Below are 13679 nucleotides of genomic sequence, written 5' to 3' on the forward strand. Positions count from 1 at the left end.
GGTTCCCTTTCTATTCCTTCAACTAAGTCATTTATGAAAATATTAAAAAGTACTAGGCCTAAAATGGAACCCTGTGGCATTCAACTGCTTACTTCCTTTCATGTCGATGTAGTACCATTAAGGATTACCCGTTGAGTACAGTTTGTCAGCCAGTTACAAATCCATCTGGTGGTGATGCTGTCTATCCCACATTTTTCTAGTGTACCAAAAAGTAGATTATGATCTACTTTGTTGAATTCTAACTTCACTATGTCCACACCATTTCTCTGGTTTGCTAATTCAGTCACTTTATCAAAGAATGAAATAAGATTGGTTTGGCCTTGTTAGCTTCATTGCCACATAGCAAAATGATTATCTGTTGGACATCATTAATGTCTCAAGGAAATCACCTGTAGAGTTTATGAAATCAGGCAGCAAGGTAGAAAAACCCAGGATGTATTAACTTTGCTAATGCCCATTTGACAGAAAATATTAGCTAAGTTCATGGGCTGGAAGATATAAATCAGGAAGATATAGGAGTGCCGTTTTATCAAGATATTACTAAATTACATTATGAAAAAAGGACCACTTTCTAATCCCTAAGGAACCAATTGCTTAAATTTAGAATTTAACTACAATTTTGGTTTCTTCTTAATCATATACCAGTCAGAAAATGTAGAAGAAATTTCAATTCACTGACAAATGCAATTTGTCTCCCTGCACTTAAGAAAACATGAATCTTCCTAGAACAGGCTATAGCTGCAGGTTGGTAATAGGAACAACCAAGCTATCATCAATACAAATAAAAATAGCTTGAGAGATTACAGGGTCATAAAAAGAAAAAAAAGATGAGAAATACTACTTATACAATTGTATATTTAGTTACAGAAAAACAAGCTATGAATCATAGAAGCCTGGAAGCCTAGCATGGAGGTATACTAGTCCAATCCTAAACTCAAGGCAGGACCCTTATACTGTACGATCCCATGCACATGATTCTACAGTCTATTCTTGAAAACCTCCAGTAATGGAGCCCCTGCAACCCCAGGAGTCAAGCTATTCCATTAATTAATTGCTCTCACTGTCATGATATTTGTCCTTATTTGTAGGTTGGATCTCTTTGACAAGTTTCCACTCATTACTTCTGGTCCTGCCTTCTGGTGCAGGTTATTCTAGAGAATAACCAAATCCTGGACTTCCGGTTTTACTTCCGTTGCCTTCGGAGCCTGATCCGCGAGCTCTGTGATCAGCTCTGATCTCTCCTTATCAGAGGGTCCAAATCCAGACCATAGCCACCCCGGAGGGTTGGTGAAGCAAAGGGGGACCACCTAGCAGGTAGAGGGGAGACGCATCCCCCCCCAACTAGAAAAGCCCCCTCCACCAACAACAAGGAGCAGCAGCAGCAAATATGGCTGCCATGAAGCCGAAGATGACCTGAATACACAAGACTGAGCAGGAGCAGAGAAAGTCAGTCAATTGTGAACTGGGCAAAAGAATAACTTTCTTTGAAAATATCCCCAAGAAATACAAGGGGGAAGCATACTGGAACTTAATAATTATATATTAATAAGCATACTGGAATTTAATAATTTTAAATTTTGTATTGGTATGTGTTTTAGTTCTGGCTATGCACCTCCCTGAGTCCACTAGGAGAAGGGCGGTATACAAATTGAATTAAATAAATAAATAAATAAACTATTTGCTAGAGGCGGAATAAGCACATTTACAAAAAAAAAAGTCATAATATTTAAGAAGAGAAACTTTGTAAAGAAAACTAAGTTAAAAAATTGAACTCTCAAAGTGAAGGCGTGACATTGAAAAGGTATTTTAAAAAAAATATTGGAATTTGATCTGGAATTTGTTTACATTTTATTACTATCAAATTTTAGTACTATTTGTTCACCCACCTATTGTATTTAAAACCTAAAATAATTAAAACTGGATTATCAGCAGTAGGCAGAGAGGCAACACCAAGCTGAATCATGAGCGCCATCTGCTGCTAAGAGGAGAACTATGCACCTATGGGAATTTTTATCTTTGTTGGATTATAACAATTTATTTATTTATTTATTTATTTTATTGGTTCGATTTATATGCCACCCTTCTCCGGAGACTCAGGGCGGCTTACAATGCGTTAAGCAATAGCCTTCATACTTTTGTATATACCTGCTTAGTAGGGCTTTCGGGCCCCCCCCAAGCGGTGTTCTTTTTTATACAAAGTCAGCTTATTTACTTCAAATCTACTTTAAATTTCAAAATTACAAAACTGTTGAGCAAATAAAAATGATTGGAAAGGACGTGAATAACCCCCTGGATGTGTTTGTTTTTTTTTAAATTGGACAGACTGTAAAATAGAAATAAGTGAAGATAATGATATAGAGCCGACATACCTTTGGGTACATTGACCTACATTTGGGTCAATATTAAAGTGGGGGGGAGGAAATGACATTGCCATAGGTCTATACTACAGGCCACCCAACCAATCAGAGGAAGTAGATGAACTTTTTGCTAGTCAGCTAACTAATGTATGTAGGAAGCACATGACAATAGTAATGGGGGATTTTAACTATCCTGACATCAACTGGGAGACAAACTCTGCACCAAGTGGAAGATCTAACAGATTCCTAACAAACCTAGCAGACAACTTTGTTTCCCAAAAAGTAGAGAAGGGAACAAGGGGGTCAGCCATATTGGACTTAATTCTCACTAACAGAGATGAAATGATAGAAAGTGTTGAAACTACAGGAACCTTGGGGGCAAGTGATCACACAATATTGGAATTCAACATTATGCAAACACAAGTAGTAGAACAAAGTCAAACTAGAGTCTTGGACTTTAAGAGAGCTAATTTCGATAAACTTAGAGAGAGCTTGAGAAGGATTCCATGGATGAGAATCCTCAAGGGGAAAACAACTCAAGAAGCTTGGGAAATTTTGAAAAGTGAGATTATAAAAGCCCAGTCTAGCACAATACCAATGAAGAAGAAAAATAATAGATCTCAAAAGAAACCAGCATGGCTGCATAAAGAACTCTCTAACAAATTGAAAGACAAAAAGGACAAGTATAAAAAGTGGAAAGAGGGGCAAATAACTAAGGCAGAATATCAGCAAATAGCCCAAGCCTGTAAAGATGAAGTGATGAAAGCTAAGGCTCACAATGAACAAAGGCTTGCGACTAAAGTAAAAAATAACCAAAAAAAAAAAAAAAAAGCTTCTTCCAACATATTTAAAACAAGAAAGAAATCAAGGAAACAATTAGCCCATTGCTGGGAGAAAGTGGCAAGAAGCTGACAAGCAACAGGGAAAAAGCAGAACTATTTAACTCATTTTTTGTCTTTACACAAAAGGAATACACAGTCCAACCTATCAAAAACAGCACCATAAAAAACAGATTAGGAACACAAGTTAAAATAGGGAAGAAAATGGTAAGTGAACACCTGTCTACCCTAGACGAGTTCAAATCACCAGGACCAGATGGATTACACCCCAAGGTTCTGAAGGAACTGGCAGATGAGATCTCAGAACCACTGAACTATATCTTTCAAAGAGCACAGAGGAACTGCCAGAGGATTGGAAAAGAGCTGATGTAGTTCCCATCTTCAAAAAAGGAAAAAAAAATAGATCTAGGAAACTACAGACCTATCAGCCTGATCTCAATACCAGGGAAGATTCTGGAAAAGATAATCAAACAACGAATCACCAAACACCTAGAAGCAAACCAAGTAATAACCAAAAGCCAACAAGGGTTTGTCAAAAACAGATCATGCCAGACTAATCTTATTGCATTCTTTGACAAAGTGACAAAATTAGTGGATCAGAGGAATGCTGTCGATATAATTTACTTAGACTTCAGTAAAGCATTTGATAAAGTAGACCATAACCTACTACTAGATAAAGTAGAAAAATGTGGGTTAGACAGCATCACCACCAGATGGATTCATAGCTGGCTGACCAACCACACTCAATGTGTAGTCCTCAATGGAACTGCATCTACATGGAGGCAAGTATGCAGTGGAGTACCCCAGGGCTCTGTTTTAGGCCCAGTGCTCTTCAACATCTTCATCAATGACTTGGACTAGGGGATAGATGGGGAACTCATCAAACTTGCAGATGACACCAAGCTGGCAGGAATAGCCAACACTCCAGAAGATAGGCTCAAGACACAGAAGGATCTTGACAGACTTGAACATAGGGCGCTATCTAACAAAATGAAATTCAACAGTGAAAAAGCAAGGTTCTACATTTAGGGAAGAAAAACAAAATGCACGGGTACCATATATGTGGTACCTTGCTCAATAGTAGTAACTGTGAGAGGGATCTTGGAGTCCTAGTGGATAACCATTTAGATATGAGGCAGCAGTGTGCAGCAGCTGCCAAAAAAGCCAACACAGTTCTGGGCTGCATTAACAGAGGGACAGAATCAAGATCACGTGAAGTGTTAATACCACTTTATAATGCCTTGGTAAGCCCACACTTGGAATATTGCATTCAGTATTGGTCGCCATGATGTAAAAAAGATGTTGAGACTCTAGAAAGAGTGCAGAGAAGAGCAACAAAGAGGATTAGGGGACTGTAGGCTAAAACAAATGAAGAATGGTTGCAGGAACTGGGTATGTCTAGTTTGATGAAGAGAAGGATCAGGGGAGACATGATAGCAGTCTTCCAATATCTCAGGGGTTGCCACAAAGAAGAGGGAGTCAAACTATTCTTCAGAGCACCTGAGGGTAGAACAAGAAGCAATGGGTGGAAACTAATCAAGGAGAGAAGCAATTTAGAACTAAGGAGAAATTTCCTGACAGTTAGAACAATTAATAAGTGGAACAACTTGCCTGCAGAAGTTGTGAATGTTCCAACACTGGAAATTTTTAAGAAGATGTTGGATAACCATTTTCTGAAGTGGTGTAGGGTTTCCTGTGTAAACAGGAGGTTGGATTAGAAGACCTCCAAGGTCCCTTCCAACTCTGTTATTCTATTCTATACCAAGATATTAAGGATTTTATAAAAGAATAACCTAAGGAGATGATGGAAATATTTGGCTGTATGGATCATATAGAGCAAAAACTGGAAAAGATAATACAAGGAATAACAAGTAAAGACCAAGACAATGAGGAAAGAACGGAAATAACTGAAATAGAAGAGGAGACTGTAGAATCAGAAAATCAAAAAGAAGAAAAGGAAAATATCTTAGAAGATGTGAAAAGGAAATGGGAGAAACAGGAAGATAACGGGGGAGAAGAAAAAGGGGCTAGAATAAGTAGTCATAGAACAAAACAACAGGGGAAAAGGATGAGGGGAGAGAAAGTTAGAAGTCATAGTCAAAATACAGACCTAAAAGTAGATGGAATAAATGAACTAAAAGAAGTATATGGGAGGCAACCTAAAATAAAAAGATTAAAAATTTGGATGAGGGTGAAAGATGTGGGATAAAGGAGAATGAAAAGAAAGGGAGTGTGAAGCAAACATTTTAATGATAGTATTTTAATAATGTGCATGAATATTAGAATCATATAACTTGGATAATTGTTTATATGTGGTGTAAGAGATAAAAAATATTTTTGAATATATGTTAGGAATGTAGTAACATAATGAATATAAGAAATGAAGGATTAGAGAAAACATTATAAACAAAAAAAATGTGATTACTAAAGAAAAACTAGAGATAGTTTGATATATTGGAATATTGAATAAGGAAGAAAGGAAAGATCACGTCTTTGATTATTAGAATGATAAGCAAAAGGGAAAAAAAGAGGGCTAAAATAGAAGTAGAAATATGAGGGAAAAAATAGTAAAAATAGATAGTAAGATGATATGAAGTATGATAGAATTATGAGGAGGTTTAGAGTTTAAAGATGACAGTAGAAACTATATGTTAGCTAAATTAAAAATGAAAATGGATTGTAATTATTAAGAAAAATATTGTAATGTTTATTGAAATGTATATTGAAATGTATGAAACCCAGGAATCAAAACATTCACGAAATGAGATGTATAAAATTAAAAATTAAAAACTTTTTTAAAAAAGAGGGAATAATCAAATCTTCTTTGTGACAGCCTCTCAAGTTCTTGAAGACAACTATCATATCCCTCAATCTTTCCCTTCAAATAGGCTAGACATAGCTATTGTCATACAATTTAACCCTTTCTCATCTTCTCTGCACACTTTCCAGGATCTCAACATCTTTTTTGTATTGTGGTGACTAAAACTGGATGCAGTTATCTTAGTATGGTCTCACCAGCATGGTGTAAAATTATAGTGTCAATTCTCATTGTCTGGACAGTATCCTTGTGCTGATGCAACCTAGAATTGCACTGGCTTTTTGGCAGCTGCAGCACAACACTGGCTCATACCTAAGAGGTGATCCACTAGAACACCTAGATCCCTCTCACAAACACTACTGTTGAGCCAGGGACCATTTTTCTATACTTATGCACCTAGTTTTTCCTGACTAGGTGCAGGACCTAATGTTTCTCACCTTTGAACTACATCTTATTGGATAAGGCCCAATGCTCAAGTCTGTCAAGATCCTTCTGCATCTTGAGCCTATCTTCTAATGTATGGGCTATTTCCCCCCAATGTGGTGTCATCTTCATATTTGATGAGTTTACCTTCTGTCTATAAATTAGAATAAAAATAGAGTTAAAAATACATTATTCCATTCTCTTTAATAAAACAAAGGATAGAGGTATAAGAATTCTAGCAAGTCAACTAATTTTCATTTTAATCATATACCAGACCAGTTCGTTCTCACAGGGAGGGACTACTCAGGGTACCGTCAGTCAAATTATGCCGACTGGCGACTCCCAGGGGGAGGGCCTTCTCTGTGAGGGCTCCAACCCTTTGGAATGAACTGCCCCCGGAGATACAGAATATCCATGATCTCCGTGCTTTCCGCCGTGCCCTCAAGACGCTGATGTTCCAACAGGCGGGGCTAATCATATGAACATGTGAATGATTTTTTTAAAAAAATGTTATCTAATTCTGGGTTTTATTTAATTGACCAAACTAAGTAATAATTTTAATTAGTAATTTTATGATGTTTGTGTGTCTATATTTTTCTTGACTGTACACCGCCTTGAGTCCTATGGGAGAAAGGTGGTATAGAAATATAATAAATAAATAAATAAATAAATAAATAAATAAATAAATAAATAAATAAATAAATATACACCCCTCTCTCCAAATATACTATTCCACAGTGATGATGTGAAGGATGGAAGGATTTAATGACTAGATGACTGCAAATAATATAAATCCTTCCATTCTGTACCATTCAGTCAGAAGTGAAGAAGATTCTTGGATGAGAAGCGAAATGTCTTCAAGGGAAACGAAAATCCAGTTGCCTTTTAAAAAAGCACCTTTGGGATAATCAAATTTATAACTCAATTTGGTGTGAAACTTTTTGTATTGGATTTATTCATAAAAGGAACTATTTCATAGGGGAAGAGGAGAGCTCAAAATATAGAAGGATAGTGCGGGAGGAAGAGAGAGAGAGAGAGAGATATTTCAGCCCTTGGTATGAGAACAAAAGTATGATGTTAATTACAAACCATCAAATTTATTATCTGGCAAATTGAGAATTTGAAAGCCTAAATGACTGCACTAATAAAAGACCCCAGAAACAAAAGTACTGCTAACTTTTAAAGAGATGATCATACTGTTATACAAACGTTGCTTTCTGTGCAATTCCTTTGGAACAACCTTGCGCTGATTTGCTCACTTCGTGCTCAATTTAGGATCTATCAAGTACCAACTCCTGTTGGCTTAATTTTTTTTTCTTTTTTAAACAGTTTTCTTCTCTTTTTTTAGTTGTCATTTATATTGGTATTGAATGTGGTTATTTAAATTGTTATTTTGATTTCAAGCAAGATCATTAAAGCTGCTGATTTTATTTCAATTTTAGAAATGTTATTAGCTCAGAATAAATCCCAATTAAATCTAATTCCATGACTATGTGGGTAATCAATATGAAAGTAATGCTTTAGGTGGGTTGATGATCATATAGAAAGAATTGGTTAAAATCAAATTTGCAAAATTTGAAGAAAGTGGCCAAATTTGAAGGAAGAGGAAAAAATATTACTCAAAAAGAAAGGACTAAAGTGATAAAGGAAAATGGAGAGTTTTAGTTGAATGGGGATGTTGAGAATCTCAGAAGAAAAAGGTGGATGTTTAGTGAAAAAGAAGTAAATGTCTAGAATATAGGAATGTAATGAACTAGATACTGTAGAATGCAATGGAGATGTATAATAATTTGGTATAAAGTGAATTATAGCTATTTGCTTACCTCATGCCATTAAGTCATTTTGTTAACTATCCCTTACTTCCCCCCGCCCCATGCTATGCATAATATCACCAAAAACTATAATAGTCTGGTGGTTATTTAGGTACAATTTCTTACTACTTGCACTTACCCCTTCCTTTCCCTAAAGTACTCAAGAATGCATACTCTGGTCGATCAGAGAATTCTTCTGGGAAGCTGGTCATTACTTCTTTCACAGTTTTGAATCCAGACAGCACTACTAGAAGGTAAGATCCAAGCCACAAAGAGTATATATTTCCATATTGTTTTGCAGGCTGCCAAGTGAATCAAAGTTGAGAAATATTACAATCAAATAAAACAGATTGTTTATAGTTAATGTGCCAAAGTGTATTTTATTAATAATAAAATACTTTAATGAAGTATTTTAATAATAATAAAATACATTCTTTCCTAAATCCTCAATTCCAAGACCTTTCACCATATGCAACTGTCTACTCTTTAGAAACTTATTTTCTCTAAGATTCCTGCCCAGAACTTTTGTTCTTGTGCTTCATTTATTTTTCTCCGATGTTCCTTTCTCTATGTTTCTACCTAAAATCTAGTGTTATATAAGTCTAAATCCTAGTGCTATTGCTACTCTAGAGTTTATGGGCTGCCCTGAAAAATTGTTCTTCAACCCTATAGGTTGTAATCTGAATTAAAATTGGGCCACAAGAGCAATTATCCATCTGAGTTATTGGGTGAGTTGTTAAAAGAAAACAACTATGAAACAAACAAGAAATTTAAAAAAATGCATTACAAAAAGAAAAAAACAACTAACACACATACATATATACATAAAACTACTACACCCATCTCCACAATCCCCATCGCAGACACACCAACAACAGCTAAACCTCCTACAACCTACCCTATCCCATTGGGCCCACCACCTCTGGTGATTACAGAGAATGAGGTGCAAAGCCTATTTCACAGACAAAAGCCAGGAAAAGCACCAGGTCCAGACAAGATAACACTTCTTGCTTAAAAATTTATGCTGAACTGGCCCTCATTTTCACCCTTTAATAAATCACTAGAGATGTTTGTGTTCCTTCCAGCTTCAAATGCTCTACTATGAAGAAGCCCACCATCAGGGAACTGAACAACTACAGACCTGTTGCTCTAACATCTGTAGTTATGAAGACCTTTGAAAGACTAGTGCTCGGCCACCTGAGAACAATCACAGATCCACTGTTAGACCCCTTGCAATTTGCATACCGAGCAAATAGATCAACAGATGATGCTGTTAATATGACTCTGCACTACATCCTACAACATCTTGAATCTGCAAAGACCTATGCAACGGTCCTCTTTGTAAACTTCAACTCAGCATTTAATACCATAATTCAGATATTCTTCTAACTAAACTAAATCAGCTAGCTGTACCTGACCATACTTGTAAGTGGATCATAAGCTTCCTAACAGACAGGAAACAGCAGGTGAAGCTAGGCAAAATCACATCAGATACCTGTACAATTAGCACAGGAGCCACCCAGGGCTGTGTGCTATCTCCACTTCTCTCTATAAACCAATGATTGCATCTCAAAAGATCCATTTGTTAAATACAGAAGTTTGCAGATGATACAACAGTGATTGGTCTCATTCAAGACAACAATGAATTTGCATACAAACGGGAGGTTGAACAACTAGCCTTGTGGTGCAACCAGAACAATCTTGAACTAAACACACTCAAAACCGTAGAAATGGTGGTGGATTTTAGAAGAAAACCTCCTATACTACCACCTCTTACAATATTAGACAACACAATAACAATAGTACAGTCCTTCAAGTTTCTAGGTTCTATCATATCTCAAGACTTAAAATGGACACCTAACATCAAAAACATCATCAAAAAAGCTCAACAAAGAATGTTCTTTCTGCGCCAACTCAGAAAGCTCAAACTGCCCAAGGAGCTGCTGATCCAGTTCTACAGAGGATTATTGAGATCATCTGCACCTCCATAACTGTCTGGTTTGGCTCTGCAACCAAGCAAGACAAACACAGACTTCAACAGATAATTAGAATACAGAAAAAACAATGGCTACCAACCTGCCTTCCATTGAAGATCTGTATGCTGCACGAGGCAAAAAAAAGGGGACTTTGAAAATATCTACAGACCCCTCACATCCTGGACATAAATTGTTTCAACTTCTACCCTCAAAAAGACGCTATAGAGCACTGCACACCAAAACAACTAGACACTAGGACAGTTTTTTCACCAGTTGTTTTTCATTAGTTGTTAAGCTCTGCTTAACAACTAATTCCCACAACACTGTCAAACTAAGACTGTATTCCTATTATTACTGTGTTACAAACTAAGACTATATTACTCACTATCTGACTCTGTTGTTACATCCTCAAACCCCCAAAACTTTAACCTTAAACTGTCTACCATGGACCTCATTCCATTCCTAAGAGGTCTGTAAGGGGGCGTGCATAAGCGCACCAGCGTGCCTACTGTCCCTGTCCTACTATTCCCATTTATTCATACTTATTTAATATGTATATCAGTGATGAAATCCAAATTTTTTTACTACTGGTCCTGTGGGCGTGGCTTGATGGGCATGGTGTGACTTGGTGGGCGTGGCTTGGTGGGTGTGGCTTGGTGGGCGGGGAAGGGGAAGGGGAAGGATACTGCAAAATCTCTATTCCCACCCCACTCCAGGGAAGGATATTGCAAAATCTCCATTCCCACTCCACTCCAGGGGAAGGATACTGCAAAATCTCCACTCCCACCCTACTCCAGGGGAAGGATATTGCAAAATCTCCATTCCCACCCCACTCTGGGGCCAGCTAGAGGTGGTATTTGCTGGTTCTCTGAACTACTCAAAATTTCCGTTACCAGTTCTCCAGAACCTGTCAGAACCTGATTGATTGCTTATTTGTTCCCTATGACTATCATTAAGTGTTGTACCTTATGATTCATGACGAATGTATCTTTTCTTTTATGTACTCCGAATGTGCTGGATTTCACCCCTGATGTATATACTTATACCTGTTTATACTTATATGTTTATATGTTATGTTCATACTTATACTTGTTTTCTCATACATGCTTGACAAACTAAATAAATAAAAATAAAAATAAAATAAATTATTCTTCTCTTCCTTACTAGTATCTATCTCTTCCCACTTGTATCTTTCAATTATATTGTTTTTATTTGTTTCCTAGTACAATTTGATAACTTATTAGTAACCTTGACTATCACGTTGTTGTATCTTTTTATTTTATATTTTATTCTCCTTATATACACCGAGAGCATATACACCTAAGACAAATTTCTTGTGTGTCCAATCTTAATTGGCCAATAAAGAATTCCATTCCATTCCATTCCATTCCATTCCATTTCTTATTCTATATTATTCCCTCCAGTTCTATACTGATTTATTCACTGCTACAATTAGTTTCCTAAAATTTTTAAACTAAATCTATTTGCAAATTATTAAACTATCATCTATATATTATATTAATGAAAAAATAGTTAACAAGAAGAACAATGATAATACAAAGGGCAAGATTAAAGCTTTAAAGCCCTCTGTTTACAAACTGCTATTGTAGTCAACTCAGAAAATTTATCATGGCATCTTATCTATCCCAAATCATCTCAGAAATTAACAGCGATTCAACCAAGATTAAATATCCATATTTGTTTCTAAATACCATCTCTTATCAATTGTTGTCTGATTAAATATAATAAATCCAATCTCCAAAGTTGGTCTATCTTCCCATAAAAGTCCAGATCAAATTGTTTTCCAGTTAAGTGGGATAAATCCATTCCCCAATCACCATCAATCCTCCTAGAGAAAACCAATTTTTCACTTCTCCACTCAGGTTTCTCCTGTTGTAAAGAATTCAGGGAGATGTGTGCAATCAACTCAGTTATTTTTAAGTCTGTACCCAAAGGTGCTTTTTCAAGAGGCAACTGGACTTTCTGGTTTTTCTAAGTCTGTACAGTCCATATTTCTTTCCAACGAATTTGCTGCTTTCCAATCACATTCCTTTTCTGAATCTAATTCATCCACAGCTACATGCATCTGAATATTTTCCAAAAACTTTTTGTGGAAAAGTTCATCAAACTTTTTAAGTTTTTAAAAAGGCTTTCAAGTTTCAAAACTTTTTTAGATACACATTTGCTTCAGCAGCCATCTTGAGGAGAAAATACTTCCTTGTCATACTGTATATGACTCATGCAGATAGTGGAAATAAATTTTGTCTAGAATTCAGATCCAAAAAGCTTTATAAATTATTATGGAATTGAAGAATTATAAGGGTCTATTTAGACTATAAAGTTCCACCTATTGTCCACCGCAGGAATATAGAACAAAGCATCTTCAACAGAAGAATGTCTAGATTCATTTGAACAAAATGAAGGGGAACCCACCCTCTCTCTGAAGAATTGGTTCCATTATCAAATATTTCTGATAAGATTGAACTAGAATCTGCCTTCTAAAAATTCAGCCCCATTATTTCACATAGTGCTCTGTGAAACAGCTATAAGCAAGTCTTTCCTGAATATTCTGGAATGGTGAGGAAAATAACTAATCAAGTGTCATCCCTAGCATTTGAAGAAATGTATTCTTCATTGTGTGAGAACATTTTACTACATTTGTCCACAATTTTGGTATAAAGAAAACAAGTGAGAATGATCTTGCGTTTTACTGGTCAGAATTAAATACCTTAAGGAAGTAATCTTCACGGAGCCAAATCCCGCTTGCCAAGACAGAGCCAATGAGAGGTAGAGCCAAAGGACCAGGAGGCAAATGTCTTCGGGACCAGAGTTGTTTCAGGAAGAAGAGAATCCGCAGAGGAAGCCGCAAAAAACACAAAAATATCTCTGTCACGATCATTTTCCTGATGATTTTTTTTTCTTTGATGCTCACTGATGGATCTGAAGATGCTTTTGTCTGATGCTTTTTTTTCTTCCTGTTTTATACACTCTATTGATGGGAAAAAAATAGGAAGGTGTCTTTTGATGCTGTCTCATTAGTGATGGATCTTTGTCAACAAGATATTATCACATTAATCCGGGTTAATGAGGTTACCTCTGACCATATGCCACACAAATAACAGAGGAAGAGATTTTTTTAAAAAATAATCAAGGGCTGTGTAATCCATTTTATCCCAAACTTTATAGTATGTCAGAATTATTTTAAAATCCTAGTGTATCCATGAAATCTACCTAAATACAAAAAAGAACCTTGTTGGGTCAGAGAGATGTTATCTAGTCCAGGATTATATCTTATGCATAGTTAGAGAAGCCCAGCATCAGGATTTTATCATGAAAAACCTCACTCAACTTTGCTTACAAATAAGGGAACAGCTTCATGAAGGCTTCATACTGTTGAACATCATCTCTGGTTGCTGTGCAGCCTTTTGCAACTAAAATAAGTGTAATCTTCATGC

General features: G+C 36.3%; 1 protein-coding gene across 1 annotated transcript in view; it reads right to left on the reverse strand.

The window, feature by feature from the left end:
* The window catches only part of LOC148112995 (cytochrome P450 2J5-like), a 32934-nt gene extending 19811 nt beyond the window's left edge, over window positions 1–13123 (reverse strand). Inside the window, exons 1-2 of the mRNA XM_087872183.1 lie at window positions 12953–13123; window positions 8388–8550 (exon numbers count right to left, since the gene is read on the reverse strand). Coding sequence (XP_087728309.1) covers window positions 8388–8550; window positions 12953–13123 — 334 coding nt within the window. The remainder of the gene's footprint in view (window positions 1–8387; window positions 8551–12952) is intronic.
* Window positions 13124–13679: the final 556 nt, after the last annotated feature.

Source organism: Pantherophis guttatus, chromosome 6 (genome assembly GCF_059756535.1).
Source record: "Pantherophis guttatus breed Tessera chromosome 6, ASM5975653v1, whole genome shotgun sequence".
Classification (NCBI taxonomy): Eukaryota; Metazoa; Chordata; class Lepidosauria; order Squamata; family Colubridae; genus Pantherophis; species Pantherophis guttatus.